The sequence below is a fragment of the Amblyraja radiata genome, chromosome 28 (genome assembly GCF_010909765.2).
Source record: "Amblyraja radiata isolate CabotCenter1 chromosome 28, sAmbRad1.1.pri, whole genome shotgun sequence".
In the NCBI taxonomy this organism is placed as follows: Eukaryota; Metazoa; Chordata; class Chondrichthyes; order Rajiformes; family Rajidae; genus Amblyraja; species Amblyraja radiata.
This window is the reverse complement of record NC_045983.1, coordinates 35,078,174-35,090,686: the sequence shown is the minus strand read 5'-3', so window position 1 is coordinate 35,090,686 and position 12,513 is coordinate 35,078,174. Positions and strand designations below refer to the sequence as shown.

The 12,513-nt window shown below is 41.3% G+C and overlaps 1 protein-coding gene across 7 annotated transcripts in view; it reads left to right on the top strand.

The window, feature by feature from the left end:
* Nucleotides 1-11,640, top strand: part of taok1 (TAO kinase 1) — a 113,699-nt gene extending 102,059 nt beyond the window's left edge. For 6 of the 7 annotated variants that reach the window (XM_033046284.1, XM_033046288.1, XM_033046285.1 and 3 more), the window contains 2 exons: nt 2,907-3,089; nt 4,839-11,640. In XM_033046284.1, coding sequence (XP_032902175.1) covers nt 2,907-3,089; nt 4,839-5,300 — 645 coding nt within the window. In that variant the 3' untranslated portion in view covers nt 5,301-11,640. The remainder of the gene's footprint in view (nt 1-2,906; nt 3,090-4,838) is intronic. The other variant, XR_004416130.1, reaches the window with a different exon arrangement.
* The last annotated feature ends 873 nt before the right edge of the window (nt 11,641-12,513 follow it).

Genomic DNA, 12,513 nt, shown 5'->3' with positions numbered 1-12,513 from the left:
ATTGTATCTGGGAATGCAGAAGCCAACTGCTTGCTATCAGAGTTGATGAGAGAAACCAATGTTAAATGGATCAATGAGTGGCCTGGCCTTTGCAGTCAGCAGTAAAACACTAACTCGGGCAAAGGTGCCCATCACTGTCCACATACACAAAATGAGTTTGTTAAGACCAATCACATTGCTATGCAGGCAGTCAGTGTAGCGTTGTATGCCGTTAGAAGCTTGCATGAGCCTCCTACAGCAAAGAATAATACTATTAAGGTATAGCACAGTGAAGCTAGGTCATAAATAATAAAATTGTATTCAGTTGAATGAACCTCTCCTCAACTAGATAGATGTAACCCATCGAAGAATGGGTGAAGAGTGAAGATGTTGCTCATTGCTTCAGTACTAGTGCAAGCAGCACTACTCGAACCTACTGTAACTCGGTGTTAGTCTGCTGCAGCTGTAAAGCAACTTAATATAAAGACAGTACAGTTGATCGTCCTGAATCATGCCATGAGTTAACGGTGCTGACATTCTACTGCAATATTCCATCCTGAAGGGACAAAGATGCTTGTTCCAAATGATTGTTTCCTCTATCTGAAATGCAGCGTTATCTATTGTCATCTCGTGACATGCTGAGAGCACTTGCAGCTGGCTGGCTTTTTGAAAGGTGGCCATCAATGTCCACATACACAAAATTAGTTTGTTAGGACCAAAGAGTTTGTTAAGCAGTCGGTGCAGCTTTGTATGCTGTTAGAAGCCCACTTGAGCCTCCTACAGCAAAGAATAATATTATCAAGTGAAGCTTGTTCATAAATACTGAAGTTCCCATCACTTTACTGTATTCCATTGAGTGTTTCATCAGTTCTAGGGGTTGAATAAGGCCATTCAGCCCATCAAGTTTACTCCGACATTCAATCATGGCTGATCTAGCTTTCTCCCTCAACTTCGTTCTCCTGCCAAGCGGTAGAGTTGCTTCCTTACAGCGCTTGCAGCACCGGAGACTCGGGTTTGATCCCTACTATGGGTGCTGTCTGTACAGAGTTTGTACGTTCTCCTCGTGACCTCGTGGGTTTTCTCTGAGATCTTTGGTTTCCTCCCACACTCCAAAGACGTACAGGTATGTAGGTTAATTGGATTGGTGTATGTGTAAATTGTCCCTAGTGTGTGTAGGATAGTGTTAATGTGCGGGGATCGCTGGTCGGGGCAGACTCGGTGGGCCGAAGGGCCTGTTTCCGCACTGTATCACTAAACTAAACTACTGAATCATCAGCTACCATTCTGGAGGCTCCATTTTAAAATGTTTGTGCCAAGTGCTCCTTGCGTTGACGTCAGTATCATGTTCTAATGGCAGTGAACAAAGATATTTTTGTCATTGTTACAGCTGTACAATCTGCATCAACATTTGCCAAAGTGGAAAATGCTAATTTCTTATATAAGCAAGAAAGAGGTGGCTGTTGAGTTTGTCAAGAGATACTCTGGTATCCGATGCATCTGGTTCCTTGTGACCCTGTCCCCGTGCTCATTGAGACACATCGGGCCTGGTCCCTGTCTTCCCTTCAATACCATAGGGCCCTATTAACTGTGTTCTCCTTCAACTTGCTGTTGCTCTGTTTCCACAAATTATTTTCATGAGCGGATGCCATAATAGTTGAAGTAAGAATAGGTGAAGTGAAAAGATATATTATGCAAGTGATTGCCCCCTCAGTGTAGGTGTGTGGGGAAATGAATCGGAAAGTTGAAGTTGGTATTTGAGAGATACCATGGGCAATGGACAACAAAGGAGAGGGGAATGGGACTAATGGAACTGCTCTGAGAAGCAGTGAGGTCTCCGGAGCTGTAACCGGACATGAACACTGCTTCATTTGTGGCATCCATTGCACCAGCTTCCAACCAGCAGCTGAACCAGAGGTTTAGTTTAGAGATGCAGCGCGGAAACAGGCCAAATTGGCCCATCAAGTCCTCGCCGACCAGCGATCCACAGACAATAACATGCAGTAAGGACAATTTTCAATTTTAACAAGCTAATTAACCTACAAATCTGTACATCTTTGACGTGTGGGAGGATATCAGAGATCCCCGAAAAAGCCCAGGTCACAGGGAGAATGTACAAACTCTAATCAGACAGCACCCATAGAAGAGGAGTGAAATTGCTTCAACCTGCAAGGCATTCGTCCAAACATGTCTCATATTGTCGCTATGAAGGTCTCCCTGTGACCATGTGGGTTTTCTCCAGGTGCTCTGGTTTCCTCCCACACTCCAAAGACATGCAGGCTGCAGGTTAATTAGCTTCTGTAAATTATCCCATGTGCAGGGTAGATCTGGTGTACAGGGATCACTGGTCGGCACGGACTCAGTGGGCTGAAGGGCCTGACCCCGTTTCCATGCTGTATCTCTAAACTAAACTATGCTGTGTTTTGTCATTAAGTTGATACTTGGGTGACCTGAAAACATTAATGAACATATGATTTATTCAAACAACTAATATCTGTATTGCAAGTTTTGTGATCATGCTTTGAATTTTTTGCAAGGTCTTTGGTTTACAGTGTTTTTGTAAATTTTGTTTTATAACTTCTATTTTAGTCAGTGATGTTTCCAAGCAGCAGATGGCAGTACAATTTCAAAGTCATCTGGTGTTCCCAGTTATTTTAAATATAGAGGAAATAAGTATTGTGGAGATGAACTGTGGATTAAATGTGAATATGTTCTATTTCATGGAGTTCTCAGTTTTGGACAATTGATTTTAATTGTATATTTGCTTAATTTGTTGCTTAAATTAGTTTAATGCCAAAACTGAACAGTGGTGATGTTTTAGATAAATTGGTGACATCTTGCATTTGTACTTTCCAATGTTATTTGTTAACAGGTCCTAATTCCAAAATTAATTACTTTTTCCTGTTGTTATTAATAAAATCTATTTACAGTTGCGCCTGGATGAAGCTCAGGAGGCGGAATGTCAGGTGCTGAAAATGCAATTGCAGCAGGAGCTCGAGCTGCTTAATGCATACCAGAGTAAAATCAAGATGCAGACTGAGGCCCAGCACGATCGTGAACGCAAGGAGCTGGAGCAGAGAGTCTCACTACGCAGAGCCCTGCTGGAACAAAAGGTACAATGTCATTCTGTCTCTGACTATCTGGGCAACAACAGAGCTCCAAAACATGGATTTCATGGAAATTCATCAAACCAGTTATTTAATCGCCGTCTGTACCTCTTGTTACCCTTTCCATCATCGTCTATATCTCTTGTTTCGCTTTCCCGTGACTTTTGGTCTGAAGAAGAGTCTCAATCCGAAACGTCGCCCATTCCTTCTCTCCAGCATTTTGTGTTGGCCCAACTTGCCCACACCGATAAACATGTCCCATCTACACTAGTCCTGCATAGGGTCCATTTCCCTGTAAAACCTGTCCATTCCATGTATCTGTCTAAATGTTTCTTAAATGTTGTGATAGTACCTGCCTCAGCTATCTCCTGTGGCAGATCGTTCCATACACCCACCCCCTCTGGTCCCCCCCCCCTCACCTTAATCCTATGTTCTCTGGTTCCTGATTCCGCTACTCTGGGCAAGAGACTCTGTGAGTTTACCCAATGTATTTTGTCACTGCTTTGAAGAGGTTACTAATTTGAAAAAAGTTCAGACAGATCATTTCACCTGGAAGAACATTTGGGGAGCTGAGTGGTGAGAAGGCAGAGGGAGAAAGACCAAGTGTGGCATCTCACTTAGTAGCACAGGGAGATGCCCTGGGAGAGGGAGTGGTTTTGGTGTCACACCTCAGAATGCTGTAAGGGGTTGTGGCCCAGGGAGAGGTCTCAGCAGCTCAGTTAAAATGCCACCAATAACAATGTCTGGTCTGTTGACCATGGGGGCTGGTGTGGCAGAAGGTATGGACATGAGAAGGACATACCATCTGCCTGGTATGGATGAATCATCTTCATACGTTATAGGAGCAGAATTCGGCCTTTGGGCCCATCAAGTCTAGTCCGCCATTCAAACATGCTGATCTATCTTTCCCTCTCAACCCCATTGTCCTACCATCTCCCCATAACCCCTAACACCCGTACTAATCAATAATCTATCAATCTCCGCCTTAAAAATAACCATTGACTTGGCCTCCACAGCCATCTGTGGCAATGAATTCCATAGATTCACCACCCTCTGACTGAAAACTGCTGAATAGTACATGCCAGTTTGAGGATTAAACTTTACATTCGCATCACAAGCAAGTAGATGTATCAGAGCTGTAAGATTTGTGAAATACAAATAGCTTTGATGTACAAGTGTGAATTTGTAAAATTGTAACACTTGGTATGGATTTTCTATTAGTCTGTTTAGGAGCGGCACTGTGGGGCCACGGTAGAGCTGCTGCCTTATAGCGCCAGGGACCCGGGTTTGATCCTGACCACGGGCGCTGTCTAAAAAGAGGTTTTAAGTTCTCCCTGTGACCACATGGGTTTTCTCCGGGTGCTCCGGTTTCCTCCACACATTCCAAAGATGTGCAGGTTTGTAGGTTAATTGGCTTCTGTAAATTGTCCCTAATGTGTAGGAGAGAGTTAGATAGAGCTCTAGGGGCTAGTGGGATCAAGGGATATGGGGAGAAGGCAGGCACGGGTTATTGATTGGGGACGATCAGCCATGATCACAATGAATGGCAGTGCTGGCTCGAAGGGCCGAATGGCCTCCTCCTGCACCTAGTTTCTAACTAGTGTACGGGGTGATGATTGATCGGCGCGGACTCAGTGGACCTGTTTCTGCGTTGTATCTCTAGTGTCTAAATCCTGATATCTACCTGGTGTAAATATTGTGGCAGCAGAGCGCCGTGTGGAAGGTGTGATGAGTGAGTGGTGTTTTCTTTTCCAGATTGAGGAGGAGATGCTGGCATTGCAGAACGAACGCACTGAGAGAATACGAAGCTTACTGGAACGTCAGGCACGGGAAATCGAGGCTTTCGACTCTGAGAGCATGAGACTTGGCTTCAGCAACATGGTGCTTTCTAATCTGTCTCCAGAGGCTTTCAGCCACAGTTACCCTGGAGCCACCAGTTGGTCTCATCACCCTTCTGGAGGAGCTGGACATCACTGGGGTCACCCCATGGGTGGCCACCACCCAGCCTGGGGTCACCCGATGTCAGGTGGATCCCACCCCTGGGGGCATCCGGCCGGCCCAGTGGTGGCGGTGCCCAGAGGTGGAGGTATGGGGGTGCGCAACAGTCCGCAGGCACTCAGGCGGACAGCTTCCGGGGGCAGGTCTGAGCAAGGCATGAGCAGAAGCACAAGTGTCACATCGCAAATCTCAAATGGTTCACACATGTCTTACACATAAGTTGAATTGGCCAGGGGACAGGTGTGTTACTGCTCTCATGCCTCCATGCTCTGCACAACCCACCCATTTGCATCATTTTGAAAGCCTTCTATTGGTACTTTGGTCGCGATGCAGAGTGCAGGCATGCTTTTTTTCGCCTTTCAGGAAAAACAGGTTTTATTGTGTTAGTACAGAGTTTCATTTGTCAACATTTCATACTGTATCCATCCGTCTGATCAGTCCTTGAAACACGTGAACAAAGGCCAAAAGAAAATAGTTGTTGAACCTGGCGATCCCCAGCTGGTGGCTGTGTGGGTTTTAGTCACATCCCTCTCCACATCCTCAGCAGCATCCTTCCTTATTGTGGCTTGACTCACTTTACATCTTAAAACAAAACACAACACTATAGATTGCTATTAGTTTCTGCCGGCCATGTCACCGTATACCTTTCAAGGGCTGAACCAGTAATCTCACCAGCTGCTAACGATCGCTATATTTGTTTGTCTGCTGCAATGGGTATTATATGGAAAGCAAGATACAGGAGGTTTACACTCCATCCCATGAGCAGAAAATGAATGTTGTAAACCAGACTGGTGGTTGGGCTGTGTCTGGGAATGGGACTGTATTCTAGTCTGGTACAGCATTGGTATTTATCAACAGCCTCAAACCTGCATTCGTTTAGTGAACACAGGTCAGTTACTCATCTGGCATTAACCCGTTGCTACATTATCTGTGATATATTTAGCCACTAACATGTCCAAAATATGGACACTAGTTAATAGGAGGAATATTAATTTTAACTAATACATAACAGTGATGCCATAAGTAAGTCGCCAAATAATAGATTAAAGGAAAAACTGCCTTCTGCTAAATGTTTTGATCTGTCCCGTTCCGTAATATCCAGATTTGTTCATTAAGTGCAGCACTTCTTTTGGGCAATGGCACGCCTCCCCACTGGGCATGTCACATGACCACAGGGGTGGCGCTGAGCGTGTCACGTGACCACGGGGTGACGCTGAGCGGGTCACGTGACCACTGGGGTGACGCTGAGCGTGTCACGTGACCATGGGGGTGACCACTGAGCGGGTCACGTGACCACCGGGGTGACCACTGCGCATGTCACGTGACCACGGGGTGACGCTGAGCGGGTCACGTGACCACTGGGGTGACCACTGAGCGTGTCACGTGACCACTGGGGTGCCGCTGTGAGGGTCACGTGACCACTGGGGTGACGCTGAGCGTGTCACGTGACCATGGGGGTGACGCTGCTCCTTATCAACACTCCAAATTTAACATATTTACAAGCTACCATAGAAATGGTTGAATTAACAACACATTACCATCACTAAAACCCATCTGTATTGTTCTTAAAACAGAACACTATTTTTAAATTATACAGATAGTATAATTTTATTTTTAATAAGTAAAGATTAGTGTAATAGGCTGTTGTACAATGGGCTTTGACCTCGGGCATGTGTCAGTAAGAGTTGCATCGTGCAGGTCTACGAGTTGTACAATAATCTATTGCTACTCTGCTGTGAACATTATCGTCCCTTCAGAAAATACACTGCAGTAAGACACTTCCCTAAACTTCAGGTTACATCAGTAAAGTTTTTAATTGAAGAATGTATGTATCTGTAAATATGTAGTAAATTGGAATTGCTAAAGCTGCCAGCCTAGGTCTGACTTTTTTTATATACTGAATTTAGGTTCTTTCATTGACAACAAGAAGAACTTGGTGCCATTATTAGCACCGGTGAGCATGCCTATGTATCACTATTACTACTCTGTAGTATAATGTAACAAGTCTTAATGTGTTAAACAGACAAGGAAATACATCTGAAAGCTCTGTGTGCTTTGCAACCTTCCAGTGCTGACTGACTGACTGACTGGGCAGTACAAAATTCCATGTACATACTGCATTCCATATAAACATTACATTTGGTATAAACTTATGTTGAAGTGACATTAAATCTTGCCAATAACCTACTTTTTACGTCATGCTGCATTGTGTATCATGTGACAGAATAATTTTAGATGTCAATACTTTGCCAAAATCAGTAATGTGAGTAGGAAGGCAGGTTGGATAAAATGTTGAACTTCAGTGTTATTTGGGCAAAGATTGAATTGTTCCCCAGCCTCATCGCCCGCCCTATGTGACGGATTTGTTCCTAATTTTGGTTTTTATTACTGGCCTCCTGTCCTGTCCTGTCCTGTAGATTGGTGTTTGCACCCTTCTCTGAGAACATTGCAAATGTTGCTTTTAAGAGTAAAAGTGCTTTGAATAGAGCATGTTTCTACTTCTGGGAGGTGTCAGTGTTCACACAGGTCGTTCATACAGGGTGCGTGAATGACTTTTCAATACCAAATCCATGTTCTTTCAGCAAATAAAAAAAGAATTTAGTGCCATCATTAGCATCAAGGTGCTTGAATGATTTTGTGGGTGAAAACTCTGATTTTAAACATTATGGATATAATCAATACTGCTTAAAGGCAATCCAAAAGAGCCCAGCCAGTATTGTATACTTCAATATTCGAAGAACAGTTTGGTGTGTAAACTCTGTATCCTCATTATATTAGTGCAGGTGATGATCGAGTAGGATTTACTGGCCCTTGTATTAGTATGTCCCTGGAAGAACAGTTGTGATTAAGATTCTGAGGATAATCTTCAGTTCTGTGACTAGCTACAGTGTGAGAGAATTGCTGTGAGCATTCAGACACTCGTGGCTCAGAATCTGGGCATGTTTCACTGTCACAGGCTATGTGTGCTCTCGCTAACTCTACAGCCATGGAAATATTGATGTTTCTTAAATGTGAGGAATGTTTATTTGTAAATTGAGTTTAAGATTAGAGTTTAGTTGCAATATTAAACTTCTACCACAGTAAAATACATTTTTAAAATATAGTGTTGGTTTAGTATTTGTTACAAAAGTCTTTTAATTTATCATTCACCTCCATTATTTTAAGTAAATGTGCCCCTTTTTAAAAACACAGATCTATTTGTAGTTTTATTTCTAGGTCTCCAATTGTAATTGTTGATAATGGACACGTCATTTGGGAAGTTTGCCTGTTGTGAACTTTTCAATGCCTTTTACCATCTCCTGGAAGGCCCGTGAGTGCCAGAACAATTGTCTTTCCATTCCGCTGATCTTTTCCTTTCCTCGACGAGGAATACTTGGCCCCGTTTAATTCTCCACCTGACTGCAAAGTGTGAATCAGAACTTCATCATTGGGAGATTAACTGGCAGCTTGCCATACAAGGTGTGGCAGTATTGCCACATTATCATGCTGTCAGTGGTCACAGTCCTTCAATAGGTTGAGCAACCAAAATGAAGAGTCACAGAGCCATTTTGTTTTTTTCCCCATTTTGCACACTGATACGCTACCTCTGCCCAGTAGATTAATTAGAAATTTAAACTGATCAAAAACGCAGTGAAAGATAATGGGATTGTTAAAGTTCATAATGCACAGCGACTGAAAATGGTTCATGTCCCTCACAGACTTTACTGATTCATTTACAACAGTAACCCAGGTAGAAAGTTTCAACTGAAAATGATGTTGAATATTGCCACTGATGCACAACATATTCTCTCCTTGGATGCTGCTTGTCACTCTGGATCTGTATAGTTGAATATATACACTCAAACTTAACAATTACTAAACAATTTATCCAATCAACTTGCCATTTTTCCTCTCTCTCCCTCTCTCCCTCCCCCTCCCTCGTTCATTCTCTCTTACACACATACACACCCTTGATGAAGTTTATATTGAAGCAGGTCTAAACTTGACCAGACTTTTTCCTGCTTTGTTACACAATCAGCCCCACTCATTTTGTGGAAGTACTTTCAAGATTCCGTCTGATCTACCTTTATCTCCCTGACAGTTTTGGAACATGACATTGTTCAACAGTGTGCTGTACTGGTTAATATCAATGTGTGATAGAGATATACATAGGTTTGCAAAGAAGAAAATGTCACCCCTTTCACGTGGAAGTTAAGCTGAATATAATCCATTTGGTAAGTTTTTTTTTTTTAAGTTAAAAATGAAACTTCTCATTGGAGGCCTGTTTACAGGTAACTTCTGCATTGGTAACAGGTTACAAAAAATACTGAACCTCTTAACTTTCTAACCAATTATGTGAATCGTATAGTAAAATAAACTGCACTCAACTAGAACACTTTGTTTGAAAGTAGAAGTCGCCCAAGGTAGCTTTCTCCATAATATTGACTGCATGTTTAGGTAGCAGCTAGGTGGTAGTGCAATATCCAGACAAGGCCAAGAACTGAACTAAGCAGCTTCACAAAATAGTCTTGCCATGGATGTTATTTGTTTTGAGGAGCCAAGTGATGTATTCTGTAATTATAAATGCTGACAGGGAATCTGAATAAATGAAGTTTGTTACAATCTTGTACACGTTGGATTATAGGCAATGGCTTCAATCGTAATTACCTGCTCTGTTTGTGATTGGCTTCTAGTTTTCACACAAGATGTTAGCTGGGAGCATTAGATCTAAATGATTCTTGAACACAATGAGATTGCAGTCAGTCTGTGATTTGTTCTCTGATTATTTTTTCTATGGCAGTAATTGGTGACTAGCTGCTGGCATGTCTTGGCTTTGGCCAATCTCTCTGGTTATAGGTGAAAACGCTTGCATACGTTACACTAAGTAGAAAAATGTACATCATATCTATAACATTTACCACTTTTAAATAACAAAATGCAACGATCAAAAATATTTGCAACAAACATTATCTATTTCACTATTAAAACATAAAATGCTTACATTCACTGTCTGAATGAATATTGTGATCTAGCTCATTTGGCTCTGTATTAATGTTTCTTATTTACAAATCATAACTGCATTTAGCCAATTGGGAGTCCATATGTAGCTTTGGTAATGTCTTTAACAAAATGGTCGTAAGATCATTTAACCACACTCCAAGCTGAGAGCAACGTGGAAAGGAAAATAAAAGTAAACAGGTGAGCTGACTAAACAAAAATGAGCATCCACCTGTAATAAATGTCCCTCTGTAAAAGTTGGAACTGAAACTACAAATTCCTTAGCTCTGCTCATCCAGAACCATTGTAAAGTTTTCTGGATTGCTGCCAATATGCTATTTTCCCTTCAGCTTCATTTCTCCCCTTGTCTTGATGAAATGTTACAGGTCCATCAACAATTGGCCAATGTTACTGCCCACCAGTCAGGACAAGAAGGAAAGGGAGCTCGCCAAGAACTATGTAGTGCTAAAATCTGTGGAATATTCAACTGTAGGTTTATTATGGTATTGTAGTAATCTGTTAATGTGTAGTACTGAGCTTCACCCACTGTTGAGGTAGGGAATGACTACATGCTGTTCGATAGGCTAATCTAATGTCCTTAGTTATATAAAAATCCTTTTTCTCTTGCTATAGTTGTTGCTGGCTCTAACCTAAAGCTCTTTCCAGGGGTTCTAAATAAATTAATGCAATTCCATTTTTTAAAAATATACTATAGACTGCGTATAATCAAAGATGGCCTAATGACTTGACATCTTGTAAATGCATAATTTTATTAACAATTTCTTTGCAGTAAGATATTTATATGGTGTAAAGGGTTAAAAGAAAACCACTAAACCCGCACAGTACTTGAAAAGGATATTTGTACTAAAATGTTCATTACCAACAATGCTACTATCAGTATCCCTTTGTTTTAGTATGCGACAAAAAAATAGTTTCGTGTGCATTAGTAATGATGAGGGACTGTGAGAAATGTTAATATTGTACATTTTAAATAGCTTGCAGAAATTGTGACAAACACGAGATTTCTAACTTAAACATGAAAAATGTTTTAACACTAGTCCCATGGGGTGAAGACAAAACATCATGAATGTATAACCTAATCTAACCTAGAGCAAGCAAATGGCTGGTTTTAAAAAATCAGCATGTTTCAGCTACTTCAACTTTAATCCGTACATTTCTATTCTATTTTGTTGTTATTTTCTCTCTGCCTAATTCTGAATCTTATTTGCACACACATATGGTAGAAAATTCTCAATTTTAAATTTTAACAACCAAATCTGCTTGAATTGATTTTTTAGCAAAGTTATTCGAGTTGTTCATAGCCAGTTGTCAATAAGTTCCTTCACTTATTGGATTTTCTTTTAAAAATTGTACAGTAAAAATGTCAGTATTCTGGTAACTTCTGGTTCAACATACATTAGCTCATATAACCTGTATTAATTGTATAGATTGTGAAGTTAAGCTGTTACCAAGTGTCAGAAAAAGAGAATAGGGTCATATGTAAAATTTTGTTTGTAATGATCCTTTGTGTCATTACAAAGGAGATGTTAAAATCAACTGTAATAAAGTAATTTTAGTACAACTTGGGTATTTTTCCTTCTTTCAAATAGTTATTGTAATGTTAAATTGCAAATTAACTTCATAAGTATGAACACTAACTCCAGTGAAATCACAGCTACAACCCATTGGATACAATCCTGAATTTTATTAAGATTGCTCCCCAATTTTCAAAATTAAAATCCTAATGAATGAAGAAAGCATTTTAATTTGACTTGCAAGTCACCTGTGGACGATGAGATAAACTTAAAAATTAAATCACAGTGTAAAAAAACCCCAACATATTTTGTGACTTTTGGGGAAATACGAAGACTTCTAAAAATTGTAAAACTGCGTAAGCGGAGACAAAAGGAAGCACTGTGGGTCAGGCAGCATCTGTTGTGTGAGAGAGGTAGTGAATGTTTCACATCAAAGGTCTTCTCACAACTTGTTAATGTTTGATGCAAACCTATCTGTAGATCCAGGAAGAGATGAATCTGAGATGGAACAGGATGGAAATTGACAGAAAATGTGATGATATTCTCAGCGTCTGCATGAATGTAGGAGGAGAGTAAAGAAAGGGGTCATGAGTAAGATACAAGTATCCCAGACACAAACTGAACATAGCTCATCTGAGTTCCCACAGCTGCACGTGTGATTTGTGTCAGGGGTTATGGGGGGAAGGCAGGAGAATGGGGTTGAGAGGGAGAGATAGATCAGCCATGATTGGCGGAGTAGACTTCATGGGCCGAATGGTGTAATTCTGCTCCTTGAACCTATCTAGAGAAAGTGAGAGGAGTTGAAGTTGGTCACTTGTTTGAAGTTGGTTGCATTGTGAGAAGTTTTTGTTGTGTGCTCTGTGTAGGTCAGGTCCTCTTCAGGTGAAACCTCACTTACTCCACCCATTGCCAATCACATC